The 23,953-nt window shown below is 43.8% G+C and overlaps 1 protein-coding gene across 2 annotated transcripts in view; it reads right to left on the bottom strand.

The window, feature by feature from the left end:
- The window catches only part of fat3a (FAT atypical cadherin 3a), a 238,291-nt gene that overhangs the window by 121,333 nt on the left and 93,005 nt on the right, over nt 1-23,953 (bottom strand). For both annotated transcript variants that reach the window (XM_084065060.1, XM_084065061.1), the window contains exon 3: nt 2,567-2,884. In XM_084065060.1, coding sequence (XP_083921186.1) covers nt 2,567-2,884 — 318 coding nt within the window. The remainder of the gene's footprint in view (nt 1-2,566; nt 2,885-23,953) is intronic.

Genomic DNA, 23,953 nt, shown 5'->3' with positions numbered 1-23,953 from the left:
AGGAAGCAGGCCACGCTTTACCCAATCAAATGTAGTGGGCGGGATTTACTGTCTGTGCGCTCCCTTCCCACTGAAAAAAAAAAATCATTTAACAATAGCGTCCTTGGAGCAGACAAAACCACGGAAAGATGTTCACATTTTAACTTGCTCTTTCATCATAGAAACAAGTGGGCTTATAACCAAAACGATCCATGTTCCCTGGGAGAAGTGGTTTTAGTGTTCCGTGTAGAAATATTGTTAGTGGGAATGAAAACATAAGCGCACCACCGGAAGTGGAGCGCTGAGGGCAGACCAAAACCCTGGTTTCCTTGCGCACGGGTGCTCCATTCAGCTCATCCCAGAGCCAAGTGAAAGAGTAAAAAACAGCAGAGGGCGCCTTGTTATTTGGCGATTGGTTCCCAGATTGCATTAGGAGTGACAAGGCAGGATAGAATCAGAAATGACTACATTAGAGGATCAGCCCAGGTTAGAAGGTTTGGGGATAAGGCAAGACAGGTGAGGTTGAGATGGTTTGGACATGTGAAAAGAAGGGATGAGGGGTACATTTGGAGGAGGATGCTGGAGATGGAACTGCCAGGTAAGAGAAGAAGAGAAAGGCCAAAGAGACCATTCATGGATGCGATGAGAGAGGACATGCAGGCGGCAGGAGTCAGCGAGGAAGACGCAGAAAACAGATCCATATGGAAACAGATGATCCGAAGAGTAATACAATAAATTGCCGCCTGCAAATTGACAACAATTCTCAGGCGTAAAGATTACCTAAAGACTCCATCTCCCACTGCCCAGTGCTCGGATCACGGCACTACCGTTGCACATAATCAGCACCATATTGGGTTGCACTGGACTTATTTGCGTTGTCAGTTCTCAGTCGTTTCATCAAACACTAAATAATAACGCACACTGATAACGTCACAAAATCGAAGGAATGTCAGGAATGTTTTTGACAGAGCGTGACGTGCCTCAGTGTGGACGGTGAGTGACGATTTCGGCGTGAACAATCACGACTTCACGCCGGGCACCGCACTTCACCTCACCGATACACACAGCGAGTTTGAAGTTGATCGGTCGAACTGTTCTCGAGATATACAACGGACAGATACATACACACACACACTCACTCTCACGCACGTAGCGCTTTCGTGCATTTATAGATGGATAGTAAATTACATTCAGAAAGAAGTTTAACTTCCGCCAAAGGGAATAACTTTTAGCCTATTACACACGGACGGATGGACGGACGCACACCCCACCCACACACACATTAACTGGCATGTAGCAAACCCTAATTATCCTATGTGACACCAAATGTATGAACTCCTGCTTATCTCACAAGCACACCCACTGACATATGCACACGCCCGACCTGTCACCTTTAACTGCAACGACCTCCATTACTGGCAGGAAAGGAAAGAGTCTACAAAACACACCCGGGGTGAATAATTCCGTCACGCCAACGTGATAACATTAAAAGTTCTGCAGAAGGCAACAGAGATGTGAGCGTGTGCAGAGAGAGACACATACTGTAAGCACAAACAACACGCTCTCTCTCTCTCTCTCTCTCTCTCTCTCTCTCTCAGTCAAATAGAAAATAATTCAATCAATCTCTGAGGAAATTGGCTTCTGCTGCAGTGGCAAGTGAATAGAACATTGACGGCAGGCCTTCCGTTACATAAGGGAATTTGACAAACTGGCAATCGCGTGCATTTATTCAAATGCATTCTGACAGGCAAACGGTTGTGCACACGTACAGTATGAGCACATTCACACACACTTTACTCCATTCCATCAGAAGCACCGTTGCTAATCTCGGCCTGTGGCATCAACAAACTAAGCTAATGAAAACTACCTAGTGAAGGTCCCTACAAAACAAACTGTACTTGCCGTACAGATGGCCCAGAGGAGCCAAACAAAGCTCTTATACCTTGAAGTTACTGAAAGAACCAGGACTTTTCCAATTCCATTCAGTGTAACCTGCAAGTTTGTGATGCTACTATATATTTTTTCGTAAAAGTACAAAAGTATTGGTATCAAAATGTACTTAAAGTAACAAAAGTAGAAAGTACTCATTATGCAGAATGTTCCATTTCACAAGTTTTCAAAATAAATAAGTATAAAATGTATAAAAATCTTTTGAAAATAGCAGATCTACAAGCTCACAATGCGTCGCATCACAACGCATTGTGAGCTTGTGCATCGGCTATTTTCAAATGGACTAAATTTATATAGGGCTGAAGTGTATGTAATGTATGTTTTGTAATAATAATCAAAATCTACAAAATCACTAAAGTTGTCAAATAATTGTAGTGGAGTAAAAGTATAATATTTGCCTCTGAGATGTAGTGGAGTAGAAGTAAAAGTACTGACATTTGGAAATACTCCAGTAAAGTAAAAGTACCTCAACATTGTACTTCAGTACAGTACTTGAGTAAATGTACTTAATTACTTTACACCACTGAGTACCATCATTCCAAACTTTCTAATCTCTCTCTCTCTCACACACACACACACACACACACACACACACACACACACACACACAGGTACCTCCCTACTAAAAGTCACTCACCGGTACGAGGGTTGATGGTGAAGAAGTTCTGCGGGTTCCCGCTGACGATCTTGTACGTCAGTTTGTCGTTTCCGGCCGGCGCGTCCGGATCCTGGGCCTGGATCTGGATGACGGACGTGTCCCGCGGCGAGTTCTCCGCCACCGAGGGCCGGTACATGGGCTCCGACGTCAGCGGGGCGTTGTCGTTGACGTCCTCCACCTGCACGTAGACCTCGATGGCGGCGTACTGCGGCACCACGCCGTGGTCGCTGGCATACACCGTCAGCCAATAGGAATCCTTGGTCTCGCGGTCCAGCGTGTCTGTGGTGTAGATTACACCTGGGGGAGAGGAAGAGGAAGAGATGGTTTACCGTCGGCCGATTGGCTGCATCTGATCTGCTTTGGTACTCCACACACGCAGACCGCCAGCATGACATCTGACTCAACAACGAGGTGAGTTGCAATTTATCTCCTTGCCAGCCTATACACTGTGTGTGTGTGTGTGTGTGTGTGTGTGTGTGTGTGTGTGTGTGTGTGTGTGTGTGTGTGTGTGTGTGTGTGTGTGTGTACATATATTTATTAATACAAATAAAAATAATTAACTTCATGTTACTTTCCAACCCAGCACCTCAACCAAGTGATGTGCGTATTCTATTAGTTTTCATATATATATACATATAAAATGTTTTCCTTTCCCCCCCTTTTTCCCATTTCATACGAAAGTGTGAGATATTGCTTATTTAGATTGATTAAATGGTTTTGGAACTAAACCGTATACAATGAATTGAATTTCAAAACACACACGCTGAGAAAAACACATTTGAATGGTAAATTCAGCAAAGAATTTGGCCTGAATCTTCTGTACTGCAGCCCACAATACCAAACAAGTGAGAGAAAGAGATGAGGTGAGTATGTAAGCTGCTACAGTATTTACTGTTATTAGCTACCTCATGTGCAGCCATAGAAGAATATGCACGTTTGTGTGTTTGTTTTTCTCCCTGAGTACATTTGCTTATAATGTCAGTGATTAATGTTTGCTCTGACCCACAGCTGGACCACAAGGAGGGGGGGGGGGGGGGGGCATTACAGCCCGATCGAATAGGGGTGAGTGAGTGATCCAAGAATGATGTGTGTAAACTGTGCCTTACGGATTCTCTCATCTCCCTGCTGTGAAATAATATCCCTGAATACATTACAGGCTTGCAGCCCACCAGGTCTGCTTTGACAAGGACAAAGACACACAACTGTTCCATTCAATCAGCATGAAATACATGTGGCCAACAAAGAAAGAAAAAAAAAATTGTAGACAAAACAATTTTTTTTTATTGACAAAAGTCCCTTGAAATGTGATTCAGTATTGCTCCATTGCTAATTAAAATGTTTGCAAAGGAATTTACAGGAAAATATCTTTAATTCAGTTTTTGTGTGAATAAGTGGGACAATGTCTTATTTTGGTAGAGGTACTAAGTTCAAGTTCAGTGCTAATGACTATCACACACACCACGGTCTTGGAGGATTTGTTTTTTTTTACAGACACAATATGTGTGGTATATTCCCGAGATGCCCGCACTCAACAAGCCAGGCCTCTGGCTTTTGGCTCACCTCTCTGTTGATAAAAATCAAATAAACTGAACCCGAAAGACCTCCGAAGACCACGACTTCTCCCAAACTATCACGCTGTGCTCTGGTAAACCACTTTATGCCTTTAATCTAAACACATGCACAGCCAAAACGCCGGGCCTGGCTTTACCCAGGGGGCTGTCTCAGAAAGCATTGCTCTATCCTGAAACGCGGGAGTCTCCAAAGTGTCTTGTAAAATGCTCTCAACGAAAGCCTTGACGGTGTCTGGTCAATGTTGACATGTCGTAGGGTAGCGCCGTGGATGTCTGTAATACTATCAAGGCCTCAGTCAATGTGTTTAACACATGATCCATTCCTACTGCCGCCAGAGTAGGGTGCTTTGCTCCACGGAATGTCTAGTCACAACTCGTGTGATCTCTGAACTCTCTGTGTGTGTGAGCGTGTGTGTGTGTGAGCGTGTGTGTGTGTGTGTGTGTGTGTGTGTGTGTGTGTGTGTGTGTGTGTGTGTGTGTGTGTGTGTTCCTGTGCTCTCATGTGGGTTGTATGTCTGACACAAAGCGTTTGCATATGTCAGTATCAGCCAGATACATTGTGTCTACGTTTAAAGTTCTTTTCATCACTTCATCGCTGTGTGTGTGTGTGTGTGTGTGTGTGTGTGTGTGTGTGTGTGTGTGTGTGTGTGTGTGTGTGTGTGTGTGTGTGTGTGTGTGTGTGTGTGTGTGTGTTGTGCGTCTGCGGTACAGCTCCTCCTAACTATACACACACGTGCGTGCGTGCGTGCATGCGTGCATGTCTGTCTGTCTGCCTGTCTGTACAACAGTTTGGGCCATAGCCGCCTCTATGAACTGACGCAGAGCTAAACATTGATTTGGTTTGTTGAGTGGTCGATTAGTCTCTCCAATAAGCACACCTATCCATGTTCAAGCCTCTTGGGCTTCCACATGAGTGCTGTTGACAAATGTACTCTAGAGTGTATAGTTAGGAGGAGCAGCACCGCAGACTCACACACACGCACGCACGCACGCACGCACGCACGCACGCACGCACGCACGCACGCACGCACGCACGCACGCACGCACCCCTCTACAATGTTAGCATCATGATCTAAATGCTTCCATTAGCTCTCATGCTTCAGAGCTGGACAAACTCATGAGATATTTAAGTGTTGCTGAGCGACTGTAGCTTTCAGGAGTGCTTGAGCGGAGAAAGACACACCCAAACATGATGAGGTCCATTAGCATCAACTGGATCAGTCAAGACACGCATGCTTCTCAGTGGCTTGTGTACTTGTGTGGGAAAAGACGGGTTAAATGGCAGCCTGGTTCGTCCCTTTTAGACGCGGAAATGCATCGTCGGTAATGGAACACTTATGAGGGTCTCAAGTATGAAAAGCTGGGTGCGAGAAATGGAAGTGAGGAGAGGAACGGGAATCAGGAGAGAGACACAGGGAGTGCACGAGATACAACGTCCTGACAGATGAGATCATCACAGTTGAGAGCTTTGCTCTCAACTAAATAGGGTAAATATGTCTATTTCTCATCCCATATTTTTGTACTAGACCCTACTCAGGAAGGATGCATGTGGAGAATGCAAACGACTCAACAGCGGGCACCACACTCCCTCGGGTCCGGCGATCGGTTCTCGAGTTACATGAACTACAGAGGCACATACACATACACCTAGAGATATCACACATTTATAGTAGGATTATATTTGTGTACTGTACATTATTATTTCATTTATAAACTGACATTTATTTGAAAACGTGCACTCGTTTTGATATTCTCTATATATTTGTTTGTATTTTATGGTGAATGACCCACATATTGTTTTCAGTTGAGCTATCAGATAGGGGAAATACGGGCCTCTAAGGATGGCATCGTTGGCTGAATTGCAAAGGAATCTGCTGTGCATGGACCCAGGAGAATCAACCTGATTTACAGTAGGAGACCATGGCCTTTCCTCTAGCGCCTCCATTCCCCTAGTGCCTCCAGGAGTGAATATACAGTACAATATTACACCTACGCCACAAACTGTTTAGTCGTTTTTTTGCCCCACTAGTGAGATTGCCGTGATCTAAGGAGGGCAATGTTGGCCAGTTCAAACCACTTGGGTCTGGTTGGGTGTAAAGGCCTCTAGGGGCTGCTAGCTGGGATTTTGCTGTTACAGTACACTGCTATTGCACTAAGCAGTGGGCGTAACTTTCCAACACAGCGGAGTAAGCACTGCTAAACAAAACAGCAAATCAGTCTGAGACACGAAAACATGCTGCATTTTAGACTCCACTGCGGTCTTTTGTATCGGAGAAAGCACAGGCTGCACAATGTATAAAAATAAACAATGTCATGGTCTCCTGTGGATAAGGCCCAAATAAAGACTTATCCAGCTCATCTCATTCTGTTCTAAACTTATCGCCTGGGACAAATCCACTTTTACCAAAGCCTTCCACAGTATAAACACATCAGTAGTGTGCAGCAGAGCTGTACTGGCCATCTAGCATAAAGGGAAAAATCCCCAGGAGGGCCACCGAAAAATCCATACGTTTTTTACCAGCCGCCTGGCCCCGTCTGTCACTTTACCGGCCCTCTCTGTGTACCTGTCATTCAGGATGCGCATGAGAATCTTATGCGTGAGTGTTTCAAAATTGGCCATACTGGCCAATCACGGTGAAGTTAATCACCCCCAGGGGGATTTTTTCCTCTACACCAAACGTCTTTGCCGAAAATAGACGATCCAAAAGCTCACAACACGTTGTGCCGCCTTGTGAGCTTGTATGTCTGCTACGGTATGTTCACATTAAATCCCCCACAACCGTAACTGTGGAAAAGTCCAGGACTGAATTCCCAGTTAACAGGCGCACACACACACACACACACACACACACACGCGCACGCACACGCACACGCACACGCACACAATATGCCACATAAGTGCCCTTTAGTACATTATTGTGCACGCACACGCACACACAATGTGCCACATAAATGCCCTTTAGTACATTATGATCACAGATCAAAAAAATACAGTAAATACACTAACAGCACGCACGCATGCACAAATGCACGAGCACACAAACAGTGCTGTGTGTTGCTCAAAAACAAGTGTGCATGTAAGAGGCTATTATTCACAAGGTGGCAGACAGGCCTGTGTGAGCAGATATGGAAATAATATCCTCCAACTCCATCCGTCTTACTTACCCTGAACAGGATCAACATAGACACACACACACACACACACACACACACACACACACACACACACACACACACACACACACACACACACACACACACACACACACACACACACACGTGTGCACGCGCACACACACACACACTGTTTTTTGGAAATTAATGAATTAACATGACCTGGAACAAGAGAACATGTTCAGTCGGTGCTCTGTTGTTATGAGTGGGAGGAGGACTTTATGGCCTCGTTTGCTTGTGCTTGAACATAGCAGTTAAAAATCTGAAAAAGTAACGATATCAGATATCCTCAGAAATCCAGCCTGGGCAGTGGAAACTGTGACATTATGTATACAGTTGGTGTCCCATTCAATGAAGCAGCTTCAGCTTCCGGAGAGACTTAATTATTGTACACAGATCTAGATTAAACTGTCAAATATTATGAAAATAAAGGTTTTTGTTTTGCCCCCAGCAAATTTTATGGCTGCTTACCATAAAATTAAACTGCATTGCTTACTGTAGAGGCGCCATAGCCATGTTGAATGTATGAGAGCCACGGCCTGATGTGCAAGAGCAAAAATCTTTCTCTTGTACATTCTGAAATACTCAAACAATACACAATACACAATACACAATACACAAACAACCATGCCACGTTCAAATTCACTTAAAATCACCTTTCTTTCCCATTCTGATCCTTGGTTTGAACAGGTTAGCAACAGATCTTCTTGACAACGTCTACAGGCCTAATGACATGACATAACTCGGATGGTGCTGAGTCGACTGAAGGTGACTTCGCAATGTTCGGCACGGCAACTGGCTCGCATAAGCTTGCTCGGCGGTGCCTCTCGTGGCACAAGTCCCCTTCAGACGGCGCGCCTCCGTCAATGTCAAAAAACGAGTGCACCTTTTTCAATCCGACTAGTTTTCCAATCATACTTAGGCTGATGAAGAGCATTAGCGCAAAACATCACTGTATGTATGTGCCAAAAAAAACGACTATACTATATATTCAGACTATACTTCACCTCCTAGCACTCCTCATTCCTTGTATTACTTACTATTCTTTGATATGCTAGTGATAACTAGTGATAACTAGCATATCCACTATCTATGCTACTGGTTACTTACATAAGATAGATATATTATATTATCTTACATTTGCTTGTTAACTGCTAATCACTCAAATCAAAATCGATACCTTAACTCATTTAGACCTGCAAGAGGCTGCAATTGGTTAGTATTAGGAAAAGGACAAATCTAGAGAATGTAAGTACTGCTCTGATTCTGTGCAAAATCAAGTACCAATCAAGTACCAATCAAGATGAATACACGTTTCAGTGTATTCAAACTCAGCACATTTTAGGTCTGAACAGTCCCTCTCCCTAGGTTCAATGAAAAAAGAAAATAGTGCCAAATAAGCTGTGTCCACAATATTTGCAAAAAAAACTATGATATGATTTTTGTCAATATCATGCAGCCCTGCATAGCTCTCAGTTCCATCCTCACATTCTCAGTTGCACTCTGCAGTATAAGAACCAGGCTGTCACTTTGCCAAGTGGATATTCAGCTCCCTCTAGCCATCCACATGGTGGAACACCATTTCAGCAGCATTTTTTAAAAGGGTATTTTTTGAAATATGTCCAATCTAACTTTAACAGTAAAACGCATAGTTACAGGAAAGGCAGGGTAGGGAGAGGGGATTACATGCAACGCAGGTCATGAGTTCTATTTGAGAGCCATTACATTACGACTACTGTAGGTCTGTGCCTATGTGGTAAACCTATCAACTGGCTGAGTGAATAACACTCCCCCCCCCACCCCAACACCACTCCCCAATCCCCTTCTGCTCCACATACAAAAGCCTAGCTGCACCTCTCTCCTCCCGACTCCCACCCGCCACCTCCTTTCAGTTACTTTTAACCTAGTTCAACTTTGAAATACCTATTTCTTTCCTCTTTTTGTCCACCTGGCCCCCTTTGCACCTTTTTTTTTGCAACCCTTTTTCACACAGTGCCAATTGTCTAAGTTATCCCGGGCGCTACACTCCCCCTGCCAGCCTAGGGAGCCTCCCAATGCATGAGAGCTAACTAGCCTTCTTATCACCAGGGGGGAGTTTCCCCGGTAGGACATAGCGGGTGGAAGGAACACGTTATTGCAACCAGTTCCTTTCCCCTCCATCAGGCGCCCCGGCTATCAAGGGGGAGGCGGTATAGCGACCAGGATTATTGCATGTTTTTTGTGAGGGTACCTACCCTAGGAGACACGGGGAGAACATGCAAACTCCACACAGAAAGGCCCTTTCGCCAACCCCACCTAGGGTATGGGCGCCGATGATGCGGAGGAGAGAACACGGCCCCACCGCCCACAGTGTCCCCGGCGGGAATCGAACACAGGACCTTCTAGCTGTGAGGCAACAGCGATACCGACTGCACCACCGTGCCCATTTTTACACCTCATTATAACAGGTTACACTGTCATGACGACTGTGATACACGCCTGATGGCTTCGAGAATTCCACTGCTTTCACACATAAGTTATTATGATTGCACTCAGACAGTGTACAAATTAAACCAAATGGACAGTTAAGGGTCCATTTGGTTTCATTTGTACACTGCCAGAGTTACAAAAGGATAAATGAACACTAAGGGTTTCACTGTAGTTAAATGGCGAAAAAGGTTAATCCATACTCACACACACACACACACACACACACACACACACACACACACACACACACACACACACACACACACACACACACACACACACACACACACACACACACACACACACACACACACACACAGCTACACCATCTTACTGTGTCTGTCCTGTGGGAACACTGAATGCTCAAGGTTAGCTGTAATTAATTCAGTTCTGCGCCCTGCATATTCTCCCTATCTTTATATTCATCCCCTTTTTACCCTCCTTCACGCCGTCTGTCTACAACCCCCCCCCCCCCATCTCTATGCCTCTACTGCCCCCCCTTGCTGCAGTACAATTAATAGCTAGGCACCATGTTAGAACATTGCTTTTAATAGCCTAAGTCGTCTACTTACATGCCTGCTTTTCAATTAGAAGCCTGGAATTAACTACAAATGTCAGGGGTGCGACGTATAAAAACACAAAGGAGTAGAGAGAGGAGTGTATTGAAAGCAAATGATGAAAAGAAGCAGACAGGCTCCACACACGCCCATGCACTGAGGTTGCACACAATAAAACGCAGAAACTAACCAGACCCACCACATAGACATGGCTCTGTGCTCCACTACACATGTCAAGACCACTGCAGTCAGTGTACTGGATCACTGGACTAGTTTCCACAGCAGGACGGACGTACGCTCACACACAGTTTATGATGTAGCATGTTTTTGAAGGACCTATGAGACATTGCATTCATATCCTTAACCTTCTGGTAACACTGTGCTACCATGCTAATGTCAGCAAAAGAGTGCAAAAGGAGGTCATACTTTGCAGAATATAAAGCTTGCATGCACGGTGGTGCGAGGAATCTAATAATACTGCTGCCTGTGGGACATACATCTTGTGACTTTGGATTTTTATATTTTGCCAAAGCATTCGTCACTGTATCCTTCCTGGTAAAGTTCACTCAACTTCTTGCTCCGGTGACCCAAAATGCGCTCAGATCTACCCAGTATTCCCTAAGATATAATCCATTTTCACAAAACACAAACAACAAAATCAACACTTCAGCTGCTTGACTGAACTTCGGCGGGAGAATTGTTTGTTTGCTCATGACATACTAAAGAGATGTCATCAACATGTTATGTTCCTGGTTTACATTACCAAGTCCTGCTGGATTCTCAACTGGTTTCACACTAGAACCCACGTTTTGCACTGATCTGATATTGTTGACTGTCATAGTATTTCTGCATTAACCACTTTCAAGCTGACGTTGCTATTTTGGGCGCCAGGTAAAAATAGGCAAACAATTGCAACATTTTTTTCTAAAATAGCAAACATATAAAATATATATAATAAGTGCTAATGACTATCACACACCCTGGCCTTGGAGTTGAATTTTTTTCCCTTCTTTTTTTTTTTACAGACCCATGCAATATGTGTGTTATATTCCTGAGACACCGGCACTCAACAAGCCAGGCCTCTGGCTTTTGGCTCACCTCTCTGTTGATAAAATCTAATAAACTGAACCCGAAAGACCTCCAAAGACCATGACTTCTCCAAAACTGTTACACTGGGCTCTGTACGCCACTTTATGTCTTTAATCTGTGTGTGAAGCTGGAGCTTGTAGATTGGCTATTCTCACCACGTGACACCATCGTACAACAAAGTATAAAACAGGGCCTGCGGATTGAGGCCTGCTCAATCCTCATGCATTGAAGGAAGCATGAGCTCAGTTCGGGACTCTTGTAATGTATAAAGAATTATTTTATCTCAATAATTAACCCCAAAGTAATTACTAACCCCGTCTGGTAATCAAACGGCCATCAGACTTGAACTGAACATAATCTAATGTGAACATCAGCAGGTCTATTGGCAGCACGTACTCCTTCTAGACTTCCCGTGCAGCAGAATACTGAGTGAAATTCAATAGGCCAATATGAGAGTCTTGGGCTTAATTGGAATTAGTAAAAGATTAATTAAGGTTGTGATTAGTGTTTCCACTAATCCAGGAGAGTGGAGACTTTTTCTCATTCATAAGGGTGCATCAACACTGCCCAATGCAAAAGTCTACCGTTTAGATTCTATATAGCTTGAGGACAAAATATTCAATTTGTTATATTATTAGCCAACATATAGCCTAAGGCATATGCACATACTCAGCAAACGGCTATCATCGCCCACCTCATAACCATGAGCTAATGCATGTGCACATGCATGATGCCATTAGCTTAATCCTTGTGATCTGCTTTTTTCCACCATGCAGTGCACACATGTACTGCTCCACATCTCATCGTCCTACACTTCCACTATTACCATACAAATTAAAACACTGAGGGATCAGAGAGAGGCCTGAAAGATTCCTCTCCTCTACAACATTCACTTGAGTGCCGCAGCCTACATATGTCAAATTATCACAAGGCCCATCTGCATTAGACCTATTTACAAATGGCAGCTTCAAAGACAGAGCTCACACCCAGAGTATTAACTCCTCGCTCTCCTTGAGCTGGCACTAGGCAAAATGAAGTATTTACAATAGTTATGGCAATGCCAATGTTCATTATGGCTCTATTTTGTTGGAACTTATTGCAAACACACAAAATGTGTCACAAGTGGCAAAGAAGTGATCATTCAATGTGGGTTTGTTTCCTCCCCATTTCATTAAAGTAGAGAATCAGAGCTATACAATTAGGTATTACTTTCTTATATTGATCTAATAGTTTTGGAAGTACACCTGCTAGAATGAATGTGAATTAAAAGCCGGATAAAATTACCTTGAAGTGGAAATTACAGTGATTCATACTCCGATGTAATGCAAACAACACAGACCGATGTGACTTGATATTTATGCATTATTTTCATATTTACATGCCGACTTCAGATCCAACTTTTAGGTTAATGATAGACAAAAATGAGAAGATTCTGCATTGGTGATGAAGTCATTTTTGACCTAAATTACTTTGGCGTTTTCTGCTTTCCTGTAAAGTACGCAAGTGTGGTATAGTCTGGTGTTTGCCACAGATGGTCACATATAATTAATCTCAGCATCATAAGAAAAGTGGACTATACACGTTATTAATGCACCGTACATACAAATATTTTCAATATTCTGATTGCAAAACATTGTTACTTAAAATGAGTCTATCATATTAAAGAAGCTGGTATATCGCCCGGCTCTACCTTTCACTATTCCAGACAGCCGGTAGCTGAGACTCTGTAATCTTCTAACCAGGTTCTGACCTCATCACAGAAAGCCCTGTCTTCTTTTTTCCATAGAATTTCAATACCACCATCACACTATTTTCCCATCAGCAAAACAAAAAGCTGTAGAAAGACTGAAAGGGAGGGCGAGAGTGCAGAGCGAGTGAAAAGGCCGGATGGGCAGAGCGAAACAGGGTCAGGAGGTCTTTGCGTGGGGTTTTTGTTTGAAGTTGGGGTGCCAAGCTCTGGGGGCTTATCAACGCAATCAGCTAAGTTGATTTACTGCACAAATCGTCGATGCTGCCTGGGGAGCAGCAAGGGAAGGCTTAGAAATGCACATACATTAGACAGCCAACGCGTACGAGAGAGAGAGAGAGAGAGAGAGAGAGAGAGAGAGAGAGAGACAGATGATCTCACTGTAAACACACCTGCATAATAGAAACACAACTGATCGCCTGCAACACAATAATTACAAAACCAAACACACAAAAAAAAAAAAAACCTATGAATGCCAAGAAACCAACAGAGCATCAAGTTCAACTTGACTTTGTCTGCTTCAAAGCAAAAAGGGGGAACAATTGAAGTCAACAGCACTCTCATTCAGAGTGCAAAGCGGTGGTTTACTGTCCCACGGAAAACACAAGGCCCTGGGGGCGGGGCCTTTTTACTCAGGGCGAGGAGGAACCGGAGGGAGGTTAAAGGAGGCTGATGAAGACGAGGCAGAAAGAATGAAGGTGAGAAATGACAACTAAATGATGTGTGAAGGACATATAAAGGACCGACACATAAGAGAGTATGTGTGTGTGTGTGTGTGTGTGTGTGTGTGTGTGTGTGTATGTATGTATGTATGTATGTGTGTATGTATGTGTGTGCGTGTGCGTGTGTGTGTGATGTATACGTTTCTGTATTCTGGTGGGGTGTGGGGGAATATCTCAGGCACTTCCATTAGTCATTGCTCCTTCTTCCTGGTCTTTATGTGTCCGATGTGGGGCCTATAGTCTTCGTCAAAGAGGCCCAGCACCCTAGGCACACACACCGACACAATGAGCCTGACAAAACGCTCTCCGCCTCCACAGGGTTGTACCATGCACCCTCAACCCCCCCCCCCCCCTCCCCCTCCTCTCGGTCTGGCTTTGTGCTCATGATCCCACACTGCCTAGAACTCTGGGAAAGTCCTGAATCTGGGAAACTGCGCAAGTGGCATATTTAACAGTAACTGACCACTGTAAATTCATTTAAACTCTGAGAGTTTACAAATGTAACCAAATGAGCACCCTGAGCTATAAAGGGATTAGTTAACAATGTTTTTTTTTTCTCTAAAATATATAATTATATATACTAAGAAAAAGAAAAACTACGAGAAAAATAAATTAAAAAACAGAGTGGAAGCACATGTCCTCACCAGTGACATACTCCCATACCTCCCTTACACTGAATCCATCTCACCATTCTAAAGATAGAGAGCCTGCCTGGTCATAACTGACCATATTCATTTTGCTCTTACGTCATACATGGGGGGGGGGGGACAACCAGTGGTGGGAAAAGTACTCACATTATTTACTTAAGTATCGACACTGCAATGTAGAAATACAAGCTCACAATGTGATGCGACGCATTGTGAGCTTGTAGATCGGCTATTTTCAAATGGCTGAAATGTATATAGGGCTGAAATGGTTAATGTATGTTTTGTAATAATAATCAAAATCTACAAAGTAACTAGTAACTCAAGTTTTCAAATAATTGTAGAGGAGTAAAAAGTACAATATTTGCCTCTGAAATGTAGTGGAGTAGAAGTAAAAGTATTGGAAATTGGAAATACTCAAATTAAGTACAAACTAGACCATACCCGGTCGACGCATCCGTGGGGGGATATGCGCACATGATCGGGCAACCCGGGAGGCAGTTCGTCCCATAGCTCGCGGGGCCATCCCACAAATGGGCAGCCCCGTAACCATGGCAAAGCAAAGCAAAGCAAAGCAAAGCAAAGTTTGTTGTTTACCCAGGGTGTCGGACTAAGCACGAAGCTTGTTTCCAGCCGGACCCTGCATGGAAGCCTTGCTCAAGGGCTATTCAGCGGTGATTCATGATTGATGTGATGAATTGGGGAATCGAACTAGGGACCTTCCGGTATCAAGGCCGCCCCTCTAACCACTAGGCCACCGCTGCCACTATGGCGACATTCTTTTACACTAAAACGCTAATAAGAAGCTGAGATTTGATGAAATTGAAAAACGGGCTTCACAGTTAAGTTCAGATGGTAATGGTCAATGGCTGTGTGCAAAATCAGAGCAATTGGTCCAGCCACTGAGGAGAACCGGGTATCTTCACCTACTCCCACTACAGACAGAGGTTACTAGAATTATAGTAGGATACCTCAACATTTTATTTAAGTACAGTACTTGAGTACATGTACTTAGTTACTTTCCACCACTGGAAACAACCAGGCCAGTGAGCATCCCCCAAGCCACATACAACAAGCTCAGCTGAATCGGTATAGCGAAAGGCAACGACCTCCACGCCTCCCCGCTTCCCCACTGCTCTCTGCCTCTCCTCACAGCGGGCGGGGAGGCCTGTGGGCATCCATGCCGGCGTGGCGGAGACCCAGGAGAAAGAGGCAGGGGGTTGTACATCTGAAGGACACCCCGTGATTCACAGCGGGGGGTGAAAGGTCGCAGGGAGAAGGAAAGGTCGGCCTCAGCGTGACTCGTGACGTGAGGCATGGGGCGATAAGGAGGCAGCAATGAGCGAGGCCTCTGGGAAACTCCTGGGGGCGTCCCCCTGTTTCCAGGTAGGAGATTGTTTGTGTCTTTTCCCCCTCCATCAGAAACTTAATCTCATCTCAACAAGGAGGAAGACAATAAAAGTCTAGACCCTATGGTGAATTACAGTGCTTTCAGGCAATCACTGTAAAAGTCTGAAGCACTCCTTGCTCAACGGTGACAGAATAACCCTCCTGCTGTAGATGTCGTCCCCGTTCTCAGCCAAAAGCAAAGGCCATACGCTTTCTGGAGGATTGATACAATATTGCTATACTGGATAGGTTTCATAATACGATCACTGCTGTGGCTGGCGGAGTACTTAACAAGATAGTGTGGCCAGACGGACGTTAGAGGACATGATTTGCCCCCTCCTCAGGACACTGTTATTCAACGCATCAAAAGAAGACATGCCCTGGAAGCATCTGTAGAGAAGCACAACAACATCTTGGTGGAAAGGGTTGGTGTACGAGACGCTCACCAGGCATGCGTTTTCAGTTTGTAAATGTGAGAAAGCGCGCATGGCTGGGAAACGCCTGGGTTTGCATGGGAGTCCGTGGTGTAGATTTGCGACGGAGACGAATGGCGTTGTCAGGGAGAGTGATACTGTTGTACGATGCCACTGCATGTGTATGGAGCTGGGACATTGAGTGGGCCATGAGCGACGCTTTAAGTGAAAAATGACAACATTCAGGTGCCACTGGGCTGTTTTTCGCCCCGTTGGGCAGAAGGGAAGAGAGTGAGGATTAAACTCCCCTCTATGCCTCAGTCAGCTTCTTTTTTTTTTTCTATCTCTGTTACCTCATTCATCATTCAGAGAAGGCTAGAGGAGAAGCAGAAGGGTAAGATAGAGAGGGAACTAGTGAGAAACGACAGATAGAGGTAGAGGGCGCAGCAGAAGCAGCAGACTTCAATGAATCAGCAAATGTATGTGGCTAAATTTAACCTGGCCTATATCGGAAGTGTTGCCATATCTTTCCATGCAATATATTACTTATTAGCAAGCAAGTGAGCAAAGGGCTAGGGGATTACATCAGCAGAGAGTGACGAAGATGGAAGAGGTCAGGAAGGCAGCCATGTTGTGTTCGAACGAGACTATTAGTGTCAATGAGCTGCGGAAACACTTTATCTAGCTCTCGTTAAGCCAGCCTCTCAAAGGGTTCTTATGAGTTCAGCATTAGTCCTTCAGCTACGAGCGGAGGGGATTAACGTGCACCTGAGACCTGACACCCTGCAGGTAGAAAGCCAGTGGGGACTCACCCGAATCTCCCTCATTAACAATGCTAGCATGCAAGTAAGGTGCTGTGCTAATAAGTGGCTAATACAGTTAACACTGTGAAGCAAAGTAGCTGAATGAGGATTTTCTGTTAGCATGAGCATTAAAGCAGTATGTGGCTGAGATTAATGAGCACACAGCAGCAGGTGAATGGCGGAATAAAGTAGGCAATGAATAATAGAAAAGGTGACTCTACTTGACTCCTTAGTCACGCACCTCAAACTTTGGGATAATTTACCACATTTTCAGATAACAGACAGGATACTTATGACACCTTATCAAAAGCCTTCTGTCAAAATAGCTTACATCTCAAAAAACAGCATGATCGATACCATACCACTCAGTGTAAGTGCTAAGGAGCGAAGGCAGTTTAAGTTGAGTGTTTGTGCACTCAAGCATTGTTGCAGAGCTTTGCAAAAAATCAACAAAAGATTGTGAAGCTATTCTTAAAGACCACATGAGGCTGCCACATACTTTGTGGGCAGCTGTGTGTGTACCGTAGCTGTGCATGTGCGTGTGCATGTCCATGTGAAGCTATATAAAAGCCATTTCAGTGTGTTGTACACTAGTGGCAGTGTGAAAGAAAGCTAAATGTGGAAATGCTGTCTCACACAGAATTTCTTTCCCAGTTTGCTGAGACAAGGCTTGGCTGCAACTCCTTCCAATTACCAGCGGAACAAGGCCTGGGATTGTCAAATGACACAGACATCCAAGCTTGTCCAAACTCAGTAAGAATCAGCACACACACACACACATTGCAAAATGCAAAGACATGTGGGTCTGTGTACACACAAACACAGAAACAAACAAACAAAAAACACACTCGCTCATAGCTCATTGTCCACCAAAGAAAACATTATTATCATTTAACTAAGGCATGGTTATGCTTATGTCTATGGTTGGTACAATGCCAAACGCATGAGCGTTTTCCCTGGTTTCATTCCCATGAAAACAGAAACTTAATCAGATCACTTTTGTTAATCTAATAAGTCCTGATTGGGTAATCATATCATGTGTTAACCCATATGACTGCGGAAAAAGGTTATCATCAGAGACAATCTGTGGAGGTCAGGCGGCGGGGAGGTCTTTTCATCTGCAGAATCAGTCCGCTGAACGTTGAAGGGGAGGACAGCGGGGACGAGGGAGGAGGGGGTGACTAATGTTACAACCCTCGTGTTTTCCAAGACGTGACATCACCTCCTAATCTCCTCATCTTCCAGTGAGTGCTTTTGAGCTCCCACATAAAGGGAACCAGAGGTGGGGGGGTGCAGGGGACAGTGCGAGACAAGAAACCGAAAGAGACAGAGAACAGGGTAAACTATGAGATGGATGCTCGTCAACAAGCCAAAAATGAAAACAACAACAACGAAAAGCAAGGAGTTACGTCCTGTGTCAGAGAGAGAGCAAGAGAACTGAACAAGAGAGAATGAATGGATCATGCGATGGGAGAAAGGCAAGCTGGCTGCAGAATGAGAGATGTTATTTTCCAAGACACTGCGTCTGAATGTTCTTTTTTTTCCCAACGTTTCAAGTGAACAAACGATTCGGCACTCAACCTCGAGAGGCAATAATTTCCACGCATTTTTTATGGTTTGTTGTGCTTTCACGACAGCGATCATTTTTAATAGAGAGTAACCGTGTCTTTGGTGGAAATATAATGTCTTGTAGTTTATATGATGGGCTGGCCTGGCCGGGACCTTAACTGCCAGCACTGCCATACTAAAAGGTGATCGCCTGCCAGAAACCGATTGCCGTCCACGAGAGCCGCTTTAAATATATTTAAACTGGTAAAAAGGAGTGGATTCAGATTATAATCTGGGGCACATAGTCGTAATTGCAAACAAAATGATTTATTTATTTTATAACCAATATAAATCATGTTAATTACAATGTAGTTTACAAATATAGACCTAAACGAGGATATTAGACATACCAAACACAAACATCAGAAACAATACTATAGTATTGCATATAATGCCATAAATGTCATGCCTGATCACGCTATAAACTGCAAACACTTCTTTGGCCACAATTGCTCCCACAGATGGTATCAGTTTTGGCAGGAGATAACTTTTTGGCGTGACGCCGGCCCATCGACAGCCGGGTGACACACTCATTCCCATCGCTGTCATGGAGTCAGCGCCCTCAGAGCTGTTGTGTCACTGACTCCACATCGTCACGTATCAGAGGTCAACGGCTCGGGAGCATGCGCCTCCACTCTCTTCATCTTTCACCTCATCTCTTCTCTCATACCTCTCTTATCCATCCATCTCTCTTTTAATCTGCTCTTTCTACGTCCCTCTAATAACTGATGCGTTCACTTCCATGTGTAGGGCAGACCAAGGTGATGAAGGGATGGGGAGAGGGGGTTGTTCTTTCACCCGTCCTATGTCTTGCTCATTGTCCCTGGTGTGTTCATAGGTCCCGTTTGCCAAACGTGTTTCACATAAATCACTCATGTTTGCAGCACACGCAAAAAATACATGCCAACGCACACAATGTCGAACGCACTCACACATGCTAAACGCGACAGCACTTCAAAGGACACCTTCACTGTGCCGTCTTTGCTCTGCGCCTCGTCCACCCCCAGTCTCCCTATCTAACCCTATTTAACCAAGCTCTTTTCTCCTGCTGAAGCGGTTGGGGGGACTCATCAGTAATGAGACAGAGATGAAGGGATGAGAAAGACAGAAAAGAGGAGGGGAACGGGCATACATGCTGCCAGGGATCTGGGGTGATGAAGCGAGACCAACAGAGCGGCAATGTGGAACCGCTGGACTGTGGCTGTAATTCATTTAGAGCCCCTATTCTGCAGCGCACAACTCTGACAACTAATGGTTAATCTGGCAAGAGGGCACACTGACGGCACAAAGCCACTTCCTAGCTCATCGCCCTGAGAGCGGGGGGGGGGGGAATGACACGTACGTACTGCAGCTCATTTCTAATAATACCTCCGATTGTCAGGGGTGTAAGGCGGGATTTCAATGATGTTGTATCACTTTGCAAAGCAGAGATCTTCTGGGATAGAACCTGAGACGGAAGGAGGATTTTTATATCTGAATACTGGAGGGTGGAGGACAACAAAGGAACACAGAATAGTATCAAGCCAGAATAAGTTCTTTGATGTAAAAAAGCAAAACAGTTCATAATGGAATATTCATTTCATATAATCTCCGGCACACCGTTGGCCTGATCGGTGTGAAACTGTGCACACACACACTCACTGGATGCCAGAGCAAAACCTCTGCCCAACATGTTTGACATCGGCCTGTTATAGCGCCACCAGGAGGCAGATCTTTGCAATTTTTTTATTTATTTTTTAGGTTACTCCTATAGATTTTGTCCAAACATCACACACATTGGTACACATTAGCTCTATAGTCATGTGATCAAGACCGATCTGTCCCATTTTTCATATTCCATCCTGATTGGCTAAGATTGGCATCTAAAGTTTGCAGGAGTGGCTCATTTTGAACAAAATGCCCAAATCGCAGTATCCGATTGCCGTGAAACTTTGCACGCACATTCCCACTAGAGCGAGGAAGAAATGCCGCCCTTTTCACATTGGCCTATTATAGCGGCACCAGCAGGCTGATTTTAGCAACACAGTTTTTTAAATATTATTCCTACAGATTCTGTCCAAACATCACACAAATCGGTACACATGTGCTCAAGATGGATCCATGTTCCAATATTGATGGAATATGAACAAACCGACAGGTTTTTCATATTCCATCAACATTGATGGCCCACAATAACCTACCTGACCTGGCGGAGACCACAAGGAGCACTTTTTCTAGTTGTGGTATTAATGAGAACTCGACTGCATTAAACAATATCGCCTCATCCTTTCATTTGACCACAAATGTCATCATTGCCACAAGATTTGTTGACATTGGTCTATAAGAGGGAAAATGCTGCACACAGCCCACCAGCTGTATACTTTCATTTTAAACAGAAAGCTGGGGGGAAATATTGACCACAAACACTACACACAATGAAGAGTAATTACTGAAAAGAAAATGGTGCAACTTCCATTATTGGGAGGTGAATAGATATGAAAATTCCAGTGGAAAGAAAAAGAATGCTGTCTGAATAGCAGCGTGAGTGTTTGTCTGCCTGCAGCTGTGTGCGATTGACCAATGATTCACACTTTTAAATTGCATTGCGGGGATGTTGGAAAAAGTTCCTGTCCCACTCTAATTGATCTGTTTTTATTTTAACTTCATGCAGCCACATCTTATTGTGGTTGAAGTAAGTAGTGTAAGCAATGAAGCCAAATAAGCTACAGTAGCACACACAGCAATGTTGCAGACTTGCAGTGAGCAGTTATTTATTGCACCATGGAGTAGCAATTATGCTAATTCCTGCAAACAGGATTTAATTATATTTTTAAGAATTATGGGACTGCCATTTTCACATATAAAACAATTATCAGTTGTGGTTCAGTTAGTTAATATGACCTCATAGTTTGTCAAACCAGTCACATTTTAAGAAAAAAATATTATTGTCTTGCATGTTGCGAGTTGTATATTTCCCAGCCGGAGTCCAATTACAAGCCATGGAAGGCCAATAGTATGCAGGCTTTCCATTCCAAGCACTTCACCCGCTGATTTCCCTAATTAGCCCATCTTCGACCAGAGAGAGGGGAATAATTAATGAAATTAGCGGGTATGTCTTACGCAGGAGAACCCGCATGACTGGGCACACAGCTGCAAAAAGATGAAAAAAAGAGAAGAAAAAAGAGAGAATGAATGTGACATTTCATAGCACATCAAGACATTGGGCAGAGGTAGCCCATGGGCCACCCTTGACACTTTAAGTGAATTAGCAATGGCATTCTTCCAGGTATTCAGAATTACATTCTTTCTCTGGCGGTCAAGACCTGGAAGTGATATGAATGGATGTCACAATGGTGCTGAAATCTGGAGCCAGTGCAAAGGACATAAGTGACTGAGGTGATCTTAATGAAATCTTACACACGCACACACACACACACACACACACACACACACACACACACACACACACACACACACACACACACACACACACACACACACACACAGAGCCAGCCCTCCAGAAACCAGACAGTCATTATTTTTTACAGAGGAAGGTGAGGGGAGCAGACAGCAAAATGAATGTTGGCAGGAATAGAAAAGAGATAGAGAAAACAAAAGCCTTGAATGTGTGTATGTGCCTGAGTTTCTCTTTGTGTGTACATGAATAAGCAATGCTCCTCAGCTGTGTTTGTGTGCCAGTGTATTTCTAGCCATGCGAGGACATTTGGTTTCTCAAAAGAAATGAAACACGAATCCTGTAAAGTCAGGACAATTTGGTACATTTTCTAGGGACACTCTCAGGATTTAGGGGTTTAGGTTTCTCACATATGGCTGGGATTGGGTGAGGTTAACACTGGGGTAAACTTATTTTACTTATTTACTGGAATCAGACCTCTGAATAATACATGATTAATGGGGAAATAACAGAGATAGAGAAGACATGCTTTGGGTTATTTATTTCCCCTGACACTGTTAAAAGATGCAATTAAAACAAGAAGATAATAAGATAATATATCTAATATGAATAAGAATATGACAATATAGTATTTATCTTGATAAATTATCATTCATATATCTATGAGGAGCACAATGTGGTTTTCAATGGTAAACCACACAAATAGAGCAATACAAAGCGCTGTGCATCTACATAAGAGTATGTGTGTCTGTGCTTACGAGTTTATAGATATTTTACACTTCCGTCTCGTTCACCTCTACACCACAGGTCTCGTACAGCATTATATCACTTCCCTTTGACCTTAACCACATTACATTGCCTGCCAGAGTTTTTTCAGATTTTTAGCTGTTGCCTGCCAGGGTTTTGCCATGTTTTTGGTACCTGTTCGCGTAGCCACAGATTTTTTTCCTCCAGTATGATTGATCCCCAGATGGTTTCTAATCACAGATGAGATTCAGGTGTGGTTTCACAAATGTCAACGAGGTCATTTTGACCTCGTTGACATGTTTGGTTGATGTTTCAATATAGCTCAAAAGCAGTAGTTTTAAACCAAAAAACAAAGTGAATTGTTTGTCCGTTTGAATTTTAACATTGAAGTGAATGGAGCAGCAAATCTTCGAACATTTTTAGCTCCTAATCTGTTCATAATTCGACAAGGGTTGAAATTATAAAAAAATGCATTTTTTTCCTTTTTTCCAAAGACGTATATATACGTCTTTGGCAGACAACAGCTGATAATTAAAAGACGTATATATACGTCTTTGGCAGACAACAGCTGATAATTAAAAGACGTATATATACGTCTTTGGCAGCTAATGTGTTAACCCCGGCGTCCCAATTTGGGTCGACAGCTTGTCGATTGGGTATTTTAGCTATTTGTCGTACAGCAAAGTATAAATGGCTTAAACCATTGTCTTGTGCATGATTTATTAACTCTTTCAGTGCCAATGACGTGTAACACCTCGTTTTTTTACAAAGCCCAGAGTGGCAATGACGTGTAACACGTCAAAAACATATTTTTAGTGTTTACGCTACATGCCGCTGTTCGCCAACCAATGACTGATTCTATGACTTCTGGAGAGGAGCAAATCCGGAAATAATGTGATCACAACAAACCCAGCCCCGTCCGATCTAATGTTAAGGGGTAGAAAAAAACAAGAAAGCAAAGAAAAAAAAATGTCTCTGCTTTCTTGTTTTTTTCTACGTTTTTGGCGAGACCAAGCTATATTCAACAGCCGATAACTAA

This window comes from Gymnoscopelus microlampas (assembly GCF_963454915.1).
Source record: "Gymnoscopelus microlampas genome assembly, chromosome: 8".
NCBI lineage: Eukaryota > Metazoa > Chordata > Actinopteri > Myctophiformes > Myctophidae > Gymnoscopelus > Gymnoscopelus microlampas.
Note: the sequence above shows the minus strand (reverse complement) of the source record. Positions and strands in the feature narration are given on the sequence as shown.